The sequence below is a fragment of the Neoarius graeffei genome, chromosome 10, assembly GCF_027579695.1.
Source record: "Neoarius graeffei isolate fNeoGra1 chromosome 10, fNeoGra1.pri, whole genome shotgun sequence".
NCBI lineage: Eukaryota > Metazoa > Chordata > Actinopteri > Siluriformes > Ariidae > Neoarius > Neoarius graeffei.
Genome location: NC_083578.1, coordinates 15507946 through 15529534, shown reverse-complemented (window position 1 = coordinate 15529534; position 21589 = coordinate 15507946). Strand labels below are relative to the sequence as shown.

General features: G+C 44.5%; 1 protein-coding gene across 1 annotated transcript in view; it reads left to right on the top strand.

Annotated features, from left to right (window-relative positions):
• The first annotated feature begins 641 nt into the window (after window positions 1–641).
• The window catches only part of cep78 (centrosomal protein 78), a 38830-nt gene continuing 17882 nt past the window's right edge, over window positions 642–21589 (top strand). Inside the window, exons 1-8 of the mRNA XM_060931350.1 lie at window positions 642–737; window positions 12177–12444; window positions 13122–13291; window positions 16205–16277; window positions 16364–16467; window positions 16635–16809; window positions 16914–17027; window positions 17134–17198. Of these exons, the coding sequence (XP_060787333.1) occupies window positions 12192–12444; window positions 13122–13291; window positions 16205–16277; window positions 16364–16467; window positions 16635–16809; window positions 16914–17027; window positions 17134–17198 (954 nt within the window). The 5' untranslated portion in view covers window positions 642–737; window positions 12177–12191. The remainder of the gene's footprint in view (window positions 738–12176; window positions 12445–13121; window positions 13292–16204; window positions 16278–16363; window positions 16468–16634; window positions 16810–16913; window positions 17028–17133; window positions 17199–21589) is intronic.

Below are 21589 nucleotides of genomic sequence, written 5' to 3'. Positions count from 1 at the left end.
CTTCTACAGGGTCGCAGGCAAGCTGGAGCCTATCCCAGCTGACTATGGGCGAAAGGCGGGGTACACCCTGGACAAGTCGCCAGGTCATCACAGGGCTGACACAGAGACACAGACAACCATTCACACTCACATTCACACCTACGGTCAATTTAGAGTCACCAGTTAACCTAACCTGCATGTCTTTGGACTGTGGGGGAAACCGGAGCACCCGGAGGAAACCCACGCGGACACGGGGAGAACATGCAAACTCCACACAGAAAGGCCCTCGCCGGCCACGGGGCTCGAACCCAGGACCTTCTTGCTGTGAGGCGACAGCGCTAACCACTACACCACCGTGCCGCCCCACCAGTATATTTTAACCGTTTTATTCAATTTTAGGGTGCAAATTAGACACCAGGAAGAATGAATTCACTTTTTGGGTCGTTCTTCTAGAAAATAAAGTTGATATTCTACGTTCCACCTCCGACCCTTAACTGTTCAATCACCAAAACAAATTCCTTGTCTGTGAGAACGTACTTGGAAGTAAACTGGTTTCTGATTCGGATTGTATTGACTTGGAGTGTGAGGTGCAGTTCCTCTTATCGCCGCTATTGGCGCTCTGTATCATGAAACCACACAAGAAGAAGATGACGAAGAAGAAATAAGGGCGTTTATTATTTTTTTTTAAACAGCCGCGGTACAGCAACAACAACATCCTCCCTGGAGACGGTTGATAAGGAAACGACAATAACAAACAGGTAATAAGAGGCATAACGGCAAGAAAATGATTTAACAATTAAAAGGGAGAAAAAAAAAACATGACAGCTTAAAAGTAACTGGCTTTCTGTTTCTCTTTTAAAGCTAATAATCTGTTTGCTAGCAGATGGATAAAAGTTAGAATACTGCTTTGAAGTCAATGATTTTAGCTTGCTGGAGGGAGTTAGTTAGCTAAAGATAAGTCTTTATTGTCTCACTTTTTCAAAGGTACAACGAAACTGAAGGTGCTGTTGACTCATGAGTTATAGGAAAAGTATAAAAATAAATAAACTATACAGAATTGCACTGGTAAAATAGTATAAACAGAATGTAAACAGAATTGTATTGGTTCTACAACCCCAATTCCAAAAAAGTTGGGACAAGGCCATGTTTCCCACTGTGAGACATCCCCTTTTCTCTTTACAACAGTCTGTAAACGTCTGGGGACTGAGGAGACAAGTTGCTCAAGTTTAGGGATAGGAATGTTAACCCATTCTTGTCTAATGTAGGATTCTAGTTGCTCAACTGTCTTAGGTCTTTTTTGCCGTATCTTCCGTTTTTTGATGCGCCAAATGTTTTCTATGGGTGAAAGATCTGGACTGCAGGCTGGCCAGTTCAGTACCCGGACCCTTCTTCTACGCAGCCATGATGCTGTAATTGATGCAGTATGTGGTTTGGCATTGTCATGTTGGAAAATGCAAGGTCTTCCCTGAAAGAGACGTCGTCTGGATGGGAGCATATGTTGCTCTAGAACCTGGATATACCTTTCAGCATTGATGGTGTTTTTCCAGATGTGTAAGCTGCCCATGCCACACGCACTAATGCAACCCCATACCATCAGAGATGCAGGCTTCTGAACTGAGCGCTGATAACAACTCGGGTCGTCCTTCTCCTCTTTAGTCCGAATGACACGGCGTCCCTGATTTCCATAAAGAACTTCAAATTTTGATTCGTCTGACCACAGAACAGTTTTCCACTTTGCCACAGTCCATTTTAAATGAGCCTTGGCCCAGAGAAGACGTCTGCGCTTCTGGATCATGTTTAGATACGGCTTCTTCTTTGAACTATAGAGTTTTAGCTGGCAACGGCGGATGGCACGGTGAATTGTGTTCACAGATAATGTTCTCTGGAAATATTCCTGAGCCCATTTTGTGATTTCCAATACAGAAGCATGCCTGTATGTGATGCAGTGCCGTCTAAGGGCCCGAAGATCACGGGCACCCAGTATGGTTTTCCGGCCTTGACCCTTACGCACAGAGATTCTTCCAGATTCTCTGAATCTTTTGATGATATTATGCACTGTAGATGATGATATGTTCAAACTCTTTGCAATTTTACACTGTCGAACTCTTTTCTGATATTGCTCCACTATTTGTCGGTGCAGAATTAGGGGGATTGGTGATCCTCTTCCCATCTTTACTTCTGAGAGCCGCTGCCACTCCAAGATGCTCTTTTTATACCCAGTCATGTTAATGACCTATTGCCAACTGACCTAATGAGTTGCAATTTGCTCCTCCAGCTGTTCCTTTTTTGTACCTTTAACTTTTCCAGCCTCTTATTGCCCCTGTCCCAACTTTTTTGAGACGTGTTGCTGTCATGAAATTTCAAATGAGCCAATATTTGGCATGAAATTTCAAAATGTCTCACTTTCGACATTTGATATGTTGTCTATGTTCTATTGTGAATACAATATCAGTTTTTGAGATTTGTAAATTATTGCATTCCGTTTTTATTTACAATTTGTACTTTGTCCCAACTTTTTTGGAATCGGGGTTCACATATGTACACAGATTGCACTGATGAGAAAAAAGAAAAAAAAATATACAGTACCAGTCAAAAGTTTGGAAACACGTTCAAATTCGATGTTTTTATTTTTTTCCTACATTGTAAATTAATACTGAAGTCATCCAGACTATGCAGCAACACGTAAGGAATCATTTAGTAAACTTTAAAGGGGAAGAAAGGGCAATATATAGAGTAAATATAACAATAAAACACACATTGATGAACCTTATTCAAGACTTACAAAAGTTTTTTGTTCTAAGGTTGGAAAGTTAGTGTTTTGAAAGTAGCTCGAGCAAACTATTTCCGCAGTTTGAACAGCCCGCCATGATAATTTTATCCAATCAGAATGCACGTTCATTTTCTCTGCGTAACACTCATGACGTGCCCAGTTGTGTTGGCTCACTGAGGTTGGGAATAGCACGTGTGAATCGGAAAGTAGGATGAATTGTAAGTGATCGGCTACACAATGCCACAGTGTGTTGCTTTCGGGTGTAATAACAGGACCGATGGAAAGCATAACGATCCTCCAGACGTGTCTTTTCACTCGTTTCCGCTGAAAAACACCAAGCGAGTTCGAACTTTCTTCTCTTCTTTCGTCATCACCGGAGTCGAGAGTACCTCTCCTAGGTTCAAACTGGTACCCTTCAAAGCCATAGCCTGCTTGCAGTGTGTCTTGCGGGATCTCTTCGTACGATTCGACAGAGCTGTCGCTTTCACTTGATGCGCCCGACGCCATAATTACACGCTTCTCTCCTAGTGCAGTGGGTAGGGCTGACATCACGGTCTTTTAAAAATGGCGACTCTTGTGCCGTTTAGCGTACCGACTATTATATTTACAATTACCAAGATATTTCGTTGTTTTCTAGTACATAAATTTGATAGAATACTTAAAAATACGTTACTTTGTCACATCAGCAACCGTATATATTGCCCTTTCTTCCCCTTAAAAAGGTTAATCAAACCAAAATATGTTTTAGATTTTAGATTCTTCAAAGTAGGCACCTTTTGCTTTGATTACAACTTTGCACACTCTTGACGTTCTCTCAATCAGCTTCATGAGGTAATCACTTGAAATGGTTTTCCAACAGTCTTGAAAGAGTTCCCAGAGGTGCTGAGCACTCGTTGGCTGCTTTGCCTTCACTCTGCGGTCCAACTCATCCCAAACCATCTCAATTGGGTTTAGATCAGGTGATTGTGGAGGCCACGTCATCTGACGAAGCACTCCATCACCCTCTTTCTTGGTCAAGTAGCCCTTACATAGGTAGTGTTTACATTAGACCGTATCCGTCTCGTTTTCGTCGCGGATGCACTGCCCGTTCACATTAAAACGCCGGGAAACGACTCCACGGGCGGAACAACTTGAATCCGCCAGGGCCCACGTATTCAACCCAGTTCGTATCTGATCCGGTGCTGTGTAAACATTGAGATACGAGGAAACGCAGTGCTGAGCTCTAGCTGACGTCGTCATTGGACAACGTCACTGTGACATCCACCTTCCTGATTCGCTGGCGTTGGTCATGCCACGTTGGTCATGTGACGCAACTGCTGAAAAACGGCGCGGACTTCACTTCCTGCTATTGTTTCCGCCTTGTATCACCTTTTTGTTTTTCATTAAAGAGTATAAAAGTATGAATATAATGCTTTGCTTTGCCATTCTTAATGTTGTTCATGGTAAGATGCAAATACTGCCCATTGTGTAGTTATGATTGTCTTTAGGCTTGCCATCCTTCCACTTGCAAGTGGTGAGTGACTTGCGCATGCCCGATATGCACTGGGATCACACACACAGCGGCTCAGTCCCGAATCACTGCTCGTGCGCTTCACTCGCGCGCTCTGTGAGCTGCGCAGGGCCGGAGTGCGCACCCTCCAGAGGGCACTCGCTGTTCAGGGCGGAGTGATTTGGAGCGCAGCCGCTGAGGAGGAAGCGCTGAGCCGCACTGACACATTTCAACTTGCGTGCCGTCTAATTAGTCATGTGATTAGCGTATCCATGTATTGGTGTTGCTGTGTGCACGCGAATCGTTTTAAAAACGTTAATCTGATGATCCGCTGATACGGTCTAATGTAAACACCACCTAAGAGTGCCTTCGATTTTGAATAAATTGCCAACAGTGTCACCAGCAAAGCACCCCATACCATCACACTTCCTCCTCCATACTTCACTGTGGGAACCACACATATACCCCTTTTCCACCAAATCAGTTCCAGGGCTGGTTTGAAGCCGGTGCTGGTTCACAACTCATTCAACTTGCGAGCCAGCTGAGAACCAGCTTGCTTTTCCATCGCTCGCGGTGCTAAGAGAAGACACGTCATTACGTCGCTGTATACGTCAGTTATGTCGTTGTATACGTCATTACGTCGCTGTATACATCAGTTACGTCGCTACGTTTGCATAAACCTTGGCATGAATATCGAAGCAAAAACAACGCGGAAGAAGCAGCAGCAACAACAATAATAATAATGGATGACTTCGCGTTTGTACAGCTGCTGCTTCTTGTCGCTTAAAAATGGCGATCTTTCGCGGTCTTGTTATTGTTGTTGGTCTTAACAACTCTGCCCCCCCCCCCCCCCCCCCCCCCCCCCCCCCCCCGCTGCCGTAAGCGGTTCTTTGGTGGAGTTGGTGCTAGCCTGGAACCGGTTTTTCTGGCCCCAGAGCCAGTTCTTTGTCAGTGGAAACAGAAAACCCGGTTCCAAACTAAGCACTGGCCCCGAACCAGCCCTGGAACTGCTTTGGTGGAAAAGGGGCAATGTAGGAACCATCCACTCACCTTTTCTGCACCTTACAAAGACATGGCGATTGGAACCAAAAATCTCAAATTTGGACTCATCAGACCAAAAGACAGATTTCCACTGGTCTAATGTCCATTCCTTGTGTTCCTTGGCTCAAGCTATTCGCTTCCTCTTGTTGTTCTTCCTTAGAAGTGGCTTCTTTGCAGCAATTCGACCATAAAGTCCAGATTCACGCAGTCTTCTTTGAACAGTTGATGTTGAGATGTGTGTGCTACTTGAACCCTGTGAAGCATTTCGGTGGGCTCTTATCTGGGGTGCTGTTAACTTGCAGTTTCTGAGGCTGGTAACTCTGATGAACTTATCCTGTACAACAGAGGTAACCCTAGGTCTTCCTTTCCTGGGGCGGTCCTGATGAGAGCCAGTTTCATCATAACGTTTGATGGTCTTTGTGACTGCACCTGGGGATACTTTCAAAGTTCTTGAAATTTTTCCGACTGACTGACCTTCATTTCTTAAAGTAATGATGGACTGTCGTTTTTCTTTACTTAGTTGAGTAGTTCTTGGCATAATATGGATTAGAACAGTCCTCAAATAGGGCCATTCACTGTATACCAACTCTACCTCTTCACAACACAACTGATGGTCTCAAACACATTAAGAGGTCAAGAAATTCAAGAAATTAACTCTTGACAAGGCACCACTGTAAACTGAAAGCCATTCCAGGTGACTACCTCGTAAAGCTGACTGAGAAAATGCCAAGATGTGCAAAGCTGTCATCTAAGCAGAAGGTGCCTACTTTGAAGAATCTAAAATATAAAACATATTCTGGTTTGATTAACACTTTTTTTTGTTTACCAGATAATTCCATATATATTTCTTCATAATGTCGATGACTTTAGTATTAGTCTACAATTCAGAAAATTTTAAAATAATGAAAAACCACTGAATTAGAGGCGTTTCCAAACTTTTGACTGGTAGTGTGTGTATATGTGTGTGTGTGTGTATGTATGTATGTGTGTGTGTATATATATATATATATATATATATATATATATATATATATATATATATATATATATATATATATATGGGCAGTAGTGGTTAGCACGGTCGCCTCACAGCAAGAAGGTTCTGGGTTCTAGCCCAGCGGCCGGCGAGGGCCTTTCTGTGTGGAGTTTGCATGTTCTCCCTGTGTCTGCGTGGGTTTCCTCCGGGTGCTCCGGTTTCCCCCACAGTCCAAAGACATGCGGTTAGGTTAATATGGGACGGCCTTGGGCTGAGGTGCCCTTGACTCCCAACTGCTCCCCGGGCGCTGTTAGCATGGCTGCCCACTGCTCTGGGTGTGTGTGTGTGTGCTCATTGCTCATGTGTGTGTGTGTGCTCACTGCTCATGTGTGTGTGCTCACTGCTTCAGATGGGTTAAATGCAGAGAGGAAATTTCACAAGTGTGATGAATAAAGTTGTGCTTTCTTTTTCTTTCTTTTCTTTCTTATATATACACAAATTGCACATTGGGGATAGGGCCAAGAATAGTTCTATTGCACATTTGAGTTTAAAGCCATGATTGCTTTGGGATAGAAACTGTTTTTTAGGCAGTTTGTCCTGGTTTTCATTGCTCTGTATCACTTGCCTGATGGCAAAAGCTGGAAGAGACAATGACCGGGGTGTGAAGAGTCTTTTGAAATGTCCATTGCTTTCCTGCGGCATCTGGAGGTGTAAATCTGTTCCAGGGTGGGGAGGGGCAGCCTATTATTTTCTCTGCTGCCCTAACGACCCTGTGGAGCGCCTTCTCTGAGGATGTGCAGCTGCCGGACCATACACACAGGCTACATCCACACGACAACGGCAACGAGATTTTTTTTTTTTTTTAAATATCGCGTCCACATGGGCAACGGATCAGTTACATTTCAGGTCCATATGGCAGCGCAACGCTTGCTGAAAACGATGCAATACATATGCCACACCTCTACATGTGCTGTAAGACGGTCCCATCGGAGACACCAGAACAATAGAAGAAGTAGACGCATGCGCATAAACCCCTTCTTCTGTAGCATCAGCCACATAAAGTTTTGATTATTAATCAGTAGCGTAAAACGAAAGACACGGAAAGAGGAATGAATGGGGGTAGATGGAAGCCAGTACGCCAACATTGAGATCCTCCAGAATTCTTTAATGGTCCGGAATAAATTGAATGCTACACGTTGATGGATTACTTTCTTCTACGCCTTTTTTGAGGAATGTATTGTCAGACTTAAACCAACATCTGAAGAGGTGAGATCGCTCCTTTTTTTCCCTATTTTTGCTGGCGGGATTGGTTTTGTTTTTGGAAAGCGCACGGGCGGTGCACGGTTTTGGTTACTGCTTCCGCAGTGTTTGGACTAGTTATAGGATTTGTTGACAACTCGCATCGAGTTCGTTACACTTCTACCCGGCGTGAAGCACCGACAGTCATATGGTTGTGACGTCATCATAAACAAATCCGTTCTACTCATCCAGACGACTTCGCAACGGTGCCGTTGCCAGATTTTTCCACTCTGGAACCCGTTCTCAAAAGATTTCGTTTTGGGGCACCCAAAACGCCGGTGCCGTGTGGACGCCAGGCCGAAACGATAAACAATTTTATCAGATTCACCTGAATCCGTTGCCGTGTGGACAGGGCCACAGTCCGTACGTGAGCGCACACTCTATGGAGCAGTGATGGAAGGTCCGGAGCAGATTTTGGGGGAGACAGTTCTTTCTGAGGATTCTCAGAAAGTACAGTCTCTGCTGCGCCTTCTTCAGCAGCTCCTTGGTGTTGAAAGCTGCATGATATGTTGTTTATTAAGCATTCTCTTAGTACATTTTAAACTACTAGTGTTAATAGAATGCTGAAAATGCAAATTGGCCTCTAGCAAAGATAGATAGATAGATAGATAGATAGATAGATAGATAGATAGATAGATAGAAGTTTATTGATCCCTTTGGGAGGGTTCCCTCAGGGAAATTAAAATTCCAGCAGCATCATTACAGAATAAACAGAGAATAGAAAATAGAGAACTTCTAAATAAATTAAATTAAGTATTTACATACACAAAGAAGGGCAGCACGGTGGTGTAGTGGTTAGCGCTGTCGCCTCACAGCAAGAAGGTCCGGGTTCGAGCCCCGTGGCCGGCGAGGGCCTTTCTGTGCAGAGTTTGCATGTTCTCCCCGTGTCGGCGTGGGTTTCCTCCGGGTGCTCCGGTTTCCCCCACAGTCCAAAGACATGCAGGTTAGGTTAACTGGTGACTCTAAATTGACCGTAGGTGTGAATGTGAGTGTGAATGGTTGTCTGTGTGTATGTGTCAGCCCTGTGATGACCTGGCGACTTGTCCAGGGTGTACCCCGCCTTTCGCCCGTAGTCAGCTGGGATAGGCTCCAGCTTGCCTGTGACCCTGTAGAACAGGATAAAGCAGCTAGAGATAATGAGATGAGATATACAAATAAAAAAAAATCTAGCAGGAGAGGTATTGCACATTTTATATTGCACATTGTCCGGTATTGCTTATTGTTAGGCTAGGCTACTGCTCCTTCCCGTCCTCTGTCCTCCTGTTACCCCTCCTCCCTCCCAGAGAGGAGTTGTACAGTCTGATGGCGTGAGGGACAAAGGAGTTTTTAAGTCTGTTCGTCCTGCACTTGGGAAGGAGCATTCTGTCACTGAACAGGCTCCTCTGGTTGCTGATGACGGTGTGCAGAGGGTGACTGGCATCGTCCATGATGTTCAGTAGTTTGTCCATAGACCTCTTTTCTGCCACCGTCACCAGAGAGTCCAGCTTCATTACAACCACAAAGCCGGCCCGCCTGATCAGTTTGTCCAGCCTGGATGTGTCCTCCTTGGATGTGCTGCCCCCCCAGGACACCATGGTGTAAAACAGGACACTGGTGGCCACGGACTGATAGAACATCCACAGGAGTTTCCTGGAGATGTACCGCAGCCTCCTCAAGAAGTACAGCCTGCTTTGTACCTTCCTGTACAGGTGGTTGGTGTTACAAGTCCTGTCCAGCCACAGCCCGAGGTACTTGTAGGAATCCAAAGCCTCCACCTCAACTCCCTCGATCAGAACTGGTCGTGACCTTGGTCTGGACCTCCCAAAGTCAATGACCAGCTCCTTAATTGGATTGTTATTGTCATAGTAATGATTGGTTCATTCACTGCAGTCAGTGTTTTTATGCTGAACTCCAGTCACATGACTGGTGGCCATTTTGAACTTGGCAGATCCAAGGACATACTTTAAACCCAAAACTAACAGACACAAAGAAGCACTCAAACTGCTGTCAAAAGTCCCCAGCAGGTAAGTTAAACTGTGTTTTATATCAAATGAACCTTATTCTTTACATTTCCATGAAAAAAATTGATTCCATTGAGTAATTATCACAGCTTTGGGGCCTTTTAGATCGAACTTTGTTCACTGATTGATATGACAACTTCTTCTTTTGGCTGCTCCCGATTCGGGGTCGCCACGGCGGATCTTTCGTCTCTGTTGCTCCTTGCATCCTTCTCTACCACACCTGCCACTTTCATGTCCTCTCTCACCACATCCATGTATCTCTTCTTTGGCCTTCCTCGTTTTCGTGTGCCTGGCAGCTCCATCCTCAACATTCAACTGATCAGGCGGGCCGGCTCTGTGGTCCCTCCCAACAGCAACACTCGTTGTTGACCTGCATTTAGATTAATACATGTAACTTGTATTGTGTGTTTAAGTTACCGGTATAAGATGATTTATAATTTGCTTCAGAATGTGATTGTCTCAGTTCATCTGATTATTTAATTAGCTTTTTACATTTTTTCAGTGAAAATGCATGCATGCATGTACATGTATGTTGCGTAAGTTATAACACCTATCCTGTTTTAATGAGTCAACCCACAATCAATGAAGTCAAATCAGTCTTAGAACCCTCCCAAAGGGATCAATAAAGTTCTATCTAATCTATCCAAATGAGAGTCGGAGCTTACCCACCTTTGTTCTCGCTTCTTGAAGACCGATCTTGTGGCCGATTGTTTTGAAACAATCTGACTTTCAGTTCTCCGTTCATTTGCTTTTTCTACGTAAGGGCGAGAGATTGCTGCTGAGGCGAGCAAATCCAGCGGAGAAATCAGACGGCTGCTCCACTCATTCTCCGTTTTCTCCATACCGAGTACTCCGCCATTACTGCTTGGCTCACACTCCGAGAGAACTGGTGCAACTGAACTTACTTTCCTTTTCTTGTAGTTTTCTTTTCATTTAATTGTTGGTACTGCTCCCTCTTTCAATACGGGCTTATAGCCAACGCTCCTCAAGAGATCAGAGTTCTCGTACGAGTCTTCAGTAAAATGTGCAGAGCAGAGGACAGACCACTTCACGGGCACATTGGGCGCCTCTGAACTTCTCGCAAAATGCGTCCAAATCTTTGCAGTTTAAACATTCTTGGGCCATGAATGCAACATAAATCCACCTTCTGTCGTGTTGCTGCACCGGCCAGCAACACATCTACGTGGCATAGCGATAAATTAGCTCAAAATGGAGGAACGGAGTTGCAGCTAGCTCTGTGTTTTAGTATAGCGAAAATGGCGATGAGACCAATAGCCTTACCATGGTGACGTCACAGATGTGAAGGTCATTCACTCAGACTGCTACCTATATGAATCATTTTAATCGTAAAAATTACTATATTAGATTTATTGTTAACGCTTAAAACTATTCCTGTGCCATTCTCGAGGTCTCAAGGCATTTATAAACAAAAAGTGAGGCCATGGTTCTGTCTATCTCCTTTAAAGCTGTACTACCTTTTCAGACTTTTCAAGTGTGGATCATAAAAATAATTTCCCCAGACATCCAATTATTTTTGTTTAGTGGACCAAAAGCTACTGAATTCAAATCACAGACTTCCAAATTTATTAGTTTTTTTTTAAATAGAATAACTAATGAATTTAGAGCCACATGGCCCTAAATTCTCCACTACTTTTTCCTGTTTCACCATGACCCAATTCAAGATACTACGTCATACATTATGTGGTGGGCTTTCCCTGTTCATGGAAGGCATTGTGGGATTCAAATTTGAGACAGGAGAGAAAAATGCACGACGTGAGTGTGCAAATGAAACGTGAAAGACCGACTACAGTAACGGAAAGCGAGAAGAAAAGACATTATGTACGAAGGAAAAGAAATGCAGGACCAAACTAATAAATATCGGCGGTCAGCGAGCACCTCGGTGTGATCAGCTGTTCGTTTAGCGACAGAATGATGGAACTGTCAGTGCACGCTCAAGGTAAACCTACGCATGCGCACACACACGGACTTCCTCTGTCTGCTTGACTGTGTGAAGCGAGCGATTTCATGCACGTTATTTGGTTGGGAATCCCCTCAAATTAAATAACGTCCCAGCCACAGAATGGCCTGGGTTTTTTTTAATATTATTGCAGAAATAGACATGTATCACAATGACCTAAATTTCAGAGGGAACACCGAAGGATGTTCAGCTTTGTTACACCGGAGTTACGCCAGTTCTGTCAGGAAGAATGGGCAAAAATCTTGCCTAAGGATTGTAAGAGGCTTGTGGAAAGCTACTCCAAAGCATTTGATTTAGGTGATGTAATTATTCCAAGTCATGAGTTTGTCAAATGCAGCAGAATGCAACTTGTTGCTCCCAAAAGACGAATGGAGGCATCCATGTTTTCTTAACCCACTTTTGTAGCTTGAATGCACAGAGGTTAAAAATTACATAATTCCAAGTTCAGACCTCCAGCTGCTGAGGTAAGTCGAATGTGGTATAAATGATGTTTCTTGGCATCAGAACTTTTTCATAGTCGGCACTGGTATCAGGTCAGTATCGATACTCCGAGTGCTGATATTGATGTGTACTGTAGCTTATGACTTTTTATACTGTATCTACTCTTTGTGAGTTTTATTTTTTTTCTGCTCCTCTGTCACCAGATGCTTACGTGAACGATGCAGGGATCTACTCAGATGAGACGGCAAGCGGCTCAAGACTTCGAGTCCTGCTACGAGTCCTTGTGTGCGACTCAGGGCTTGGCTCCGGTAACTGCTGTGAAGTTGGGTGTGCACCAAGGAGTGCTGGACTTTAATGGAGATGCCATCAGCTTCCCAGACTGGGCGCCTGTACTGTCAGCATTAGCCATCAACAAACAGCTGCATTATGTCGCTGTCAGAAGTTACTATCTCACTAGTCTGGGTTCTCAGGGTTGGTAATTCCATAGTCTCCTACACATTTGGTATAGTCTGGGGGTAAATTTGTATTTTTTTCATTGAAAAAGACATTAGAAACTGCTAAAACTATTCTCGAGCCAGTCGTGGGTGTCTGAGCTCATGTATGTGGAAGAGGGTAGATAGCGCTTTCGTCTGAGCGTGCATGAGCAGCAGTTTGAAAAGATGCGGTTCGCTGGGTTCATGTGTGTTGAAGGAGGCACATGATGCCCGTCACCCTCCCAGATTGTTGACCGTCATATGATAGGGAAGATGGAACTGATGGGGGAAGCCATGGCTGAATGGTTAGAGAAGCAGCTTTGGGACCAAAAGGTCACTGGTTTGATTACCTGGACCATCAGAAAGGCTGAAATGCCCTTGAGCAAGGCACCTAACCCCCTGCTGCTCCCCAGGCTGCTCTGGGTATGGCGTGCTGGATAAGAGTGTCTACCAAATGCCTGCAGTGTAATGTCATGATATGTTAGAATAGGCCAAAATCAAATTAGGGGAAAAATTGAAATATGGTCACATTGCCCAGCCGTAGTAGAATTTGGGTAGAGAAGTCGAGGATTTCCAGGATTTGGTTTAATAGTTTACTGCAGCCAATTGTTTAAATTTCCACTTTACTATAACTCACTTCTATAGACGTGAGAGAATCTTAATTCTGCTTTTCAGGTTCCTATAAGGCCTCCGTCAGGAAGAAGGCTCCTGTTGTCCATTCAAAGAGCATGACTCTTCAGCTTTGCAAAGCCGTGCAGAAATGCCTGGGTGTTTCGCATAGCCTTAAAACACTCCACCTGCACGGGCTGCCTCTGAGAAAGCGAGACCTTGACACACTCACTAAGGTAAAGACAGATGGAGGGAGAGAGAAAGAAAGAGAGAGGTGCTTAAACACTCATTTTTACTGTGTTCATATCAGGCTTGTAGTACTCGAGTCTGACTCGGGCCCTAATTTTAAGGACTCATGACTTGACTTGAGCACTGATGACTTGGACATTAACTGCATTCGGACTCGTAAATTAGAGACGATGACTGATTTTTTTTCCCCTTTATTTTTTGTAACATGCCATCATAATTTGGCATAAGATATTTATATCTCTGCTAATTTCGTGCAAGAGAATGCACGTTCACATGTTCATACGTCATGTTCAGGAACAAATTAACGTTAATGGTGCTAGAACGCCCCTAGGATTGTCTGCTTTGCTTATACAGACTTCTCGTGCAGTGGGAAAAAATGCACTGCTTTGTGTTCCATATGTAGAAGAACTATCAAGGAGACGACAGGGACAACCTCGAACTTCAATCGTCATTTGGCAAGATTCCACCCAGAGAGGGAAGTGACAAGCTATGTTATTTGTCCTGTTGACAGTGGGCGGGGCTTGCTGAGCGACGAACAAGCTTTTTATCTGTAGTCTATTAGCTAAAATGGGGCAGTCGAGCAGTAACGTTAGTCCAACACAGTAGCAGAGATGCTTTCACATATGCCGCTTTTCCACTACAAACGCGGCTGAGTCAGGCTGAGCCGTGCCGTGCTGAGTCGGGCTGAGTCGAGCTGAGCGGGGCTGTTGGGGTTGCATTTCGACTACAACCGCGCTGAACCGTGCTGGCTGGAAGTGGGTGGACACATTGGGTGGAGTTAGCGAAAGTGGGTGGACGTCAGGTGATGTCGTTAAGCAGCGCAAACAGTGACATCAGTGAGCTTTTAAGCGGTAGTCTCACGACCCGGATAGTAAACAATAAACATGGAGGACATGGAGTCGTTAGTGTTGCTGGTCTTGGTGCTGTGGCTTGTTGTCACCGACAACGCGGACAGATACTGGCAAGAGCGTATAGATGAGGTGAGGCGCATAAGGCTTCAGAAATTCTCGTAATTCGTAATTCTTCTTCTTCCGGGTTTACGGTGTTTACAGATCCCAGCGTGCTCGCGGGGCGTGTGTGGGCATGTGAGGACACTCCTCCTCACCAATCAGTGCACAGGGGAGTGTCTGCTCATGCCCCCAGCCTCACTCGGCTCGCTTTGGCTCGCTTCAGCCCTACTCCAAAACCGTGCGAGTTTTAGGGGCTAAGCAGGGCTGAAGCGAGCTGAGTCGTGCTGGTTTTTGGTAGTCGAAACGCGAGCCGTGTCGGGCTGAAGTGAGCTGAAAAAGGGTAGTGGAAAAGGGCCAATGAAGGCAGCAACAGCCACCGTCAAATGGTGCGGGTGGAGTCTTGTTCTCGGACTCAATTGTAGGTGCAATTGGTAATTAAGTGATCAATCTCATTAAATCAGTCTCATTAAATCAGTCTCATTAAATAATACCTTTAATTTTGATGCTTAATAATAAATTATCAAACAGCTAAATTATGGTATATTCCAAATTATTATGATCACTTACCATATTACACAACCTATATGCACCTTGGAATCCTTTGAGATTGGGTAACTTCAAAAATATTGGGACAACAAATAAACACACACAGGTTCAATAATTAATTGAATTTATTGTAACAAAGATAAAAATGAATAATAGCAGTTAAAATCTTCAGCAAACAATGAGGTTTGTGTGTGAGTGTGTTGTGGTGAAGATAAAAGATTTGCTTTGTGTTGCTAGCTAAGACAAAGGAATGCTAGCTAAGTGTTTGTGTGTGTGAGGCCTTGTGACCACGTGTTTCTAAGTACAACAAGAGAGTTAGCTTTGGTTGCTAATTGAGATGTGTTTGTGAGGCCTGTGGCCATGTGTGGAGACAAAGATTAGCCTTGTGTTGCTAGCTAAGACAAAGGAATGCTAGCTAAGGTGTGTTTGTGAGTCCTGTGGCCACGTGTGGAGACAAAGATTAGCCTTGGTAGCTAACTCCACTAGCTTATAACACTATTAAATCCACTGAAATCTTGATGAGGTCAAAATATGTGTAATAATGAAATTAGAGTGTTAGAAAGGAAAAGAGAGAGAGAGCATTCAAAACCTTATCTATTAAACAAACGACTGGGAGAACATAGAACAATTATGGAACACAAAAATCAGTGTGCACACAAACAGTTCCTGAGTTTAAATTCACACTACTTCATAAGCTAATTCCTAAGACTAATTTGCCCAAAAATGCCAATCTTACTTCAGTAGCTCGCCTCTACGCGAGATTGAGATGATGTTCCGAGACTTTTGGAGTTTCACCGTTGTGAAGGCCTCCATGAAGCGCAGAGAATTTCTTGGTCCGACGCGTGGTCGCTCGTGATGAGAAGAAAGTCTCTGATCAGACAATGTGCACAGCGCTTTAATTAGAAGGATCCAGTCGCTTCTAACTTTAAATTAACTGCTTGGGCTGCAGTCGTACGTACTTATAAGGAACAAATGAAACCGGTTATATTCAATCTGAGTCAAAATCGCACGATTCTGGACTTTACCGTGGCCAAAGGTAAGTAAAAGAAAAGCGCGAAACTCTGATTCTTGACAAAAAGACGTCTTTATCTGGTTTGCTCGGCGGAGCGGATCTCTTTGTGCCTGCAGACGGCTGGTCCAAACGGAAAAGAGAAAGAGCGGAAACATGTTCAGTTACTTATGGCTTCACAGAGGATGTGACGTAGGTGATCCTGCCCAGGCGTGACGTAGTCAACGCGGAAGCTGGTGATGGGAGTTGTAGTCCTGAAAGACGAGACAGGCGGTACCTACACAATGACTCAGGCTTGAACACTGGGGACTCAAGACTGGACTTGAATTCGAGGTTTAGTGACTCGACTACAACACTGGTTCATATTCAGACTTTCTCTTTTTGTCCTTGTCCAGGGTTTGTCCAAGAGCGTGTCATTGGAGCACTTGTCTTTGGCACGCTGTCCCATTGCGGACGATGGATTAGAGAGTGAGTCAGAAATATAAGTGTTTCCATTTCAGACAAAATGATATTGCGTTTTGTTCCTAATTTTTGTATTTTTCTAATTGATTCAGCTGTCTGTCAGAGTGTGAAGTATTCAGCAACTATTAAAACGGTGGATTTCACTGCCTGTAATATTACATGGCGAGGTGCAGAGCATATGGCAAACATTATAAAGGTGAGCTGGTTTTTATCTGTTTAAATGGCTCGGGTTGAGATGTGGTAACTCAAGGACATCGGTTTTGGCTCAGATAGACTTCTGTTACTGGTTAGCTACGTTATGCTTTTGTTGTTTGATTTAATTTGAAGAAATTTCTAAAATAATTCAAAGTTGTTTTTGAGCAGCACCAAGCAGTGAAGCGACACAGCACAGTGTGGGCGGACACTTTGAGGTACAGGAAGGCGGAGTTTGAGGCGATGGGTGGGCTTCGCAGGATCACATTTAACGAAAACATTCTAATAGGTGACAGAGGAGTCACCTCAATCGCTCGGGAACTCACAGAGGACCTGTGGGTCAAAGGTCAGACAGCATTCACAGGAGCACCTCTCAGACAAATGAATAAACGAATATGGCATACTTGATATTTAGGTGATTTATTGTTGGTGTCTTTATTGATACTGTAGCAGTGGACCTGCAACGGTGTGGCATCTCAAATGATGGAGCTCATGTTCTGGAGAAAATGCTCCAGTCCAACACCACTCTGTGTGTCCTGGACATCCGGAGGAACCCCCTAGTGGGTCGGTCACACTTTTTAGAGCGCACTATAACACACTCGCATATAAACCCAGAACGTTCACTTGATGTGAAATACTGACCACTTTTTATTTGCTTCTTGTTTCTCAGATAATGAACTGGTGAAGTCTGTGATTAAGAAAGTGCTTATGAACAATAAAAGTCAGGACTTGCAGGTAAGACGTGTCCTTATTTGCAAATGTTACATTTGTAGGCACGAAAATTTGCTAAACAGTGTAGGAAGTTTCTTATATAGGGAAAGAAAAAAATGATTGCAAATTTGGTTACTTGTAAAATATCGGACAGAAAGTAAGGTGTCGCTTAGGATTGCTGTCCTGTTGAACATCCTCTTCAAGTCTCAAGTTGATTACAGACTGCAGCAGGTTTTCTTCTAGGATTGCCCTGTATTTGGTTCTGTCCATTTCACCTTCCACCCTGACTGGTTTTCCAGTTCCTGCTGATCCCCGAAACGTGATGCTACCACTACCATGCTTCGCTGTGGAGATGGAATACTCAGGATGATGTGAATTGTCGGGTTTCCACCAAAAGTAGGGTTTTGTGCTAAGGACAGAAAGTTGATATTTGGTCTCGTCAGACCATTTAGACCAGAGAACCTTTAGTATCTGTTTAAACACTCTGAGGTCCTGGGCCTGTCAGAGACACTGTGGCAGTCTGATAAACCTTGACATTTTTAAGTATTTCATCTAACTAAAAACATCCATGCAAAAGTGACACACATGGTTATCTGTGGGTGGTAAAAGAGAGCAACTGAACTTGCTTGAAGATTCTTGAAGACGTTTCACCTCTCATCCGAAAGGCTTCTTCAGTTCTGTCTGACTGGTAGGGAGTATCAGGTATTTATCCTCTCATGGATGAAAAGCTCAGCTAAGGTGTCATTGAGTCATCCTGTTGGTGTGGGTCACTCAGTGCGTTTACATGCACATCCAAATCGAGCTACTGTCGGTAATCGAGCTAAGGGTCCCAGCAGGGGTGCCAGAGAAATCCAATCCTACATGCACACAAGGAAATCGAGCTACTGTGTGAGGTACACTCAGTGCGTTTACATGCACATAGAGAAAATCGAATTTCTGCCGTAGCTCGACTGAAATCGAAGTTCTAAATGCCATGGAAACACCTTAGCTCGGCTGAAATCGAACCGAACTGGATTTCTCGTAATCGAGCTACGCGACCTAGATTATGCGATTGTAGCCGAGCTACTTAGTGCATGTAAACCCTATCGAGCTACTTACTTCAGCACTGCCCCTTCCAGAAGTGACGAGCGATGAAACCACAAGCGGGAAACACAACAGCCTCGGTTGGCATGACAACAGTAGTAGTAGCGAGCAGCAGAAGAGAACACGGAACTGATAACTTTGTTTATACTCTTGAATAGCTCTTCTTCATGACAACAACCGGAAGTGTACCAACACGATGGGGCGTGTAGCGCCACCTGTGGCTCGGGTGCACAATGTACCTCACACAATAGCTCGATTTCCTTGTGTGCATGTAGGATTGGATTTCTCTGGCACCCCTGCTGGGACCCTTAGCTCGATTACCGACAGTAGCTCGATTTGGATGTGCATGTAAACGCACTGACTGTGCACCCGAGTCACAGGTGGTGCTACACGCCCCATCGTGTTGGTACACTTCCGGTTGTCGTCATGAAGAAGAGCTATTCAAGAGTATAAACAAAGTTATCAGTTCCATGTTCACAAAGTTATCTGTTCCGTGTTCTCTTCTGCTGCTCGCTACTACTACTGTTGTCATGCCGACCGAGGCTGTTGTGTTTCCCGCTTGTGGTCTCATCACTCGTCACTTCTGGAAGGGGCAGTGCTGAAGTACAGTGGGGCAAAAAAGTATTTAGTCAGTCACCAATTGTGCAAGTTCTCCCACTTAAAAAGATGAGAGAGGCCTGTAATTTTCATCATAGGTACACTTCAACTATGAGAGACAAAATGAGAAAAAAAAAAATCCAGAAAATCACATTGCCTGATTTTTAAAGAACTTATTTACAAATTATGGTGGAAAATAAGTATTTGGTCAATAACAAAAGTTCATCTCAATACTTTGTTATATACCCTTTGTTGGCAATGACAGAGGTCAAACGTTTTCTGTAAGTCTTCACAAGGTTTTCACACACTGTTGCTGGTATTTTGGCCCATTCCTCCATGCAGATTTCCTCTAGAGCAGTGATGTTTTGGGGCTGTCGCTGGGCAACACGGACTTTCAACTCCCTCCAAAGATTTTCTATGGGGTTGAGATCTGGAGACTGGCTAGGCCACTCCAGGACCTTGAAATGCTTCTTACGAAGCCACTCCTTCGTTGCCCGGGTGGTGTGTTTGGGATCATTGTCATGCTGAAAGACCCAGCCACGTTTCATCTTCAATGCCCTTGCTGATGGAAGGAGGTTTTCACTCAAAATCTCACGATACATGGCCCCATTCATCCTTTCCTTTACACGGATCAGTCGTCCTGGTCCCTTTTCAGAAAAACAGCCCCAAAGCATGATGTTTCCACCCCCATGCTTCACAGTAGGTATGGTGTTCTTTGGATGCAACTCAGCATTCTTTCTCCTCCAAACATGACAAGTTGAGCTTTTACCAAAAAGTTCTATTTTGGTTTCATCTGACCATATGACATTCTCCCAATCCTCTTCTGGATCATCCAAATGCTCTCTAGCAAACTTCAGACGGGCCTGGACATGTACTGGCTTAAGCAGGGGGACACGTCTGGCACTGCAGGATTTGAGTCCCTGGCGGCGTAGTGTGTTACTGATGGTAGCCTTTGTTACTTTGGTCCCAGCTCTCTGCAGGTCATTCACTAGGTCCCCCCGTGTGGTTCTGGGATTTTTGCTCACTGTTCTTGTGATCATTTTGACCCCACAGGGTGAGATCTTGCGTGGAGCCCCAGATCGAGGGAGATTATCAGTGGTCTTGTATGTCTTCCATTTTCTAATAATTGCTCCCACAGTTGATTTCTTCACACCAAGCTGCTTACCTAATGCAGATTCAGTCTTCCCAGCCTGGTGCAGGTCTACAATTTTGTTTCTGGTGTCCTTTGACAGCTCTTTGGTCTTGGCCATAGTGGAGTTTGGAGTGTGACTGTTTGAGGTTGTGGACAGGTGTCTTTTATACTGATAACGAGTTCAAACAGGTGCCATTAATACAGGTAATGAGTGGAGGACAGAGGAGCCTGTTAAAGAAGTTGTTACAGGTCTGTGAGAGCCAGAAATCTTGCTTGTTTGTAGGTGACCAAATACTTATTTTACCGAGGAATTTACCATTTAATTCATTAAAAATCCTACAATGTGATTTCCTGGATTCTTTCCCCCCATTCTGTCTCTCATAGTTGAAGTGTACCTATGATGAAAATTACAGGCCTCTCTCATCTTTTTAAGTGGGAGAACTTGCACAATTGGTGGCTGACTAAATACTTTTTTGCCCCACTGTAAGTAGCTCGACTATGTAGCTCAATAGGGTTTACATGCACCAAGTAGCTCGGCTACAATCGCATAATCTAGGTCGCGTAGCTCGATTACGAGAAATCCAGTTCGGTTCGATTTCAGCCGAGCTAAGGTGTTTCCATGGCATTTAGAACTTCGATTTCAGTCGAGCTACGGCAGAAATTCGATTTTCTCTATGGTGGGGTTTACATTAGACCGTATCAGCAGATCATCAGATTAACGTTTTTAAAAACGATTCGCGTGCACACAGCAACACCAATACACGGATATGCTAATCACATGACTAATTAGATGGCACGTAAGTTGAAATGTGTTCTCCTCACCGGCTCGGCTCCGCAGGCATCCTGCGCTCCAAATCACTCCGCCCTGAACAGCGAGTGCCCTCTGGAGGGTGCGCACTCCGGCCCTGCGCAGCTCACAGAGCGCGCGAGTGAAGCGCACGAGCAGTGATTCGGGACTGAGCCGCTGTGTGTGTGATCCCAGTGCATATCGGGCATGCGCGTCACTTACCACTTGCAAGTGGAAGGATGGCAAGCCTAAAGACAATCATAACTACACAATGGGCAGTATTTGCATCAGTATTTGCAGTATTTTCATACTTTTATACTCTTTAATGAAAGGTGATACAAGGCGGAAGTCCGCGCCGTTTTTCAGCAGTCGCGTCACATGACCAATGCCAGCGAATCAGGAAGGTGGATGTCACAGTGACGTTGTCCAATGACGACGCCAGCTAGAGCTCAGCACAGCGTATCCGCGTATCCTCAATGTTTACACAGCACCGGATCACATACGAACTGGATTGAATACGTGGGCCCTGGCGGATTCCCGTTTCCTGGCGTTTTAATGTAAACGGACAGTGCATCCACGAAGAAAACGAGACAGCTACGGTCTAATGTAAACTTGGCCTATGTGCATGTAAACGCACTGACTGGGGGCTGGTTGTGAATGGCCTTGAGAGTCGTTAGGATGATCAATGGATTGCCCGTTAGGGTGATCAATGGAATGCTGATTCTCTGTCCTCCTGTGAGTCACTGAAAACAGCTGGGTTTTGGTGTGCATTCAGTTGTCTGGGAAGTGTGCCAAGGACTGCGTTGTAGGTGGCTG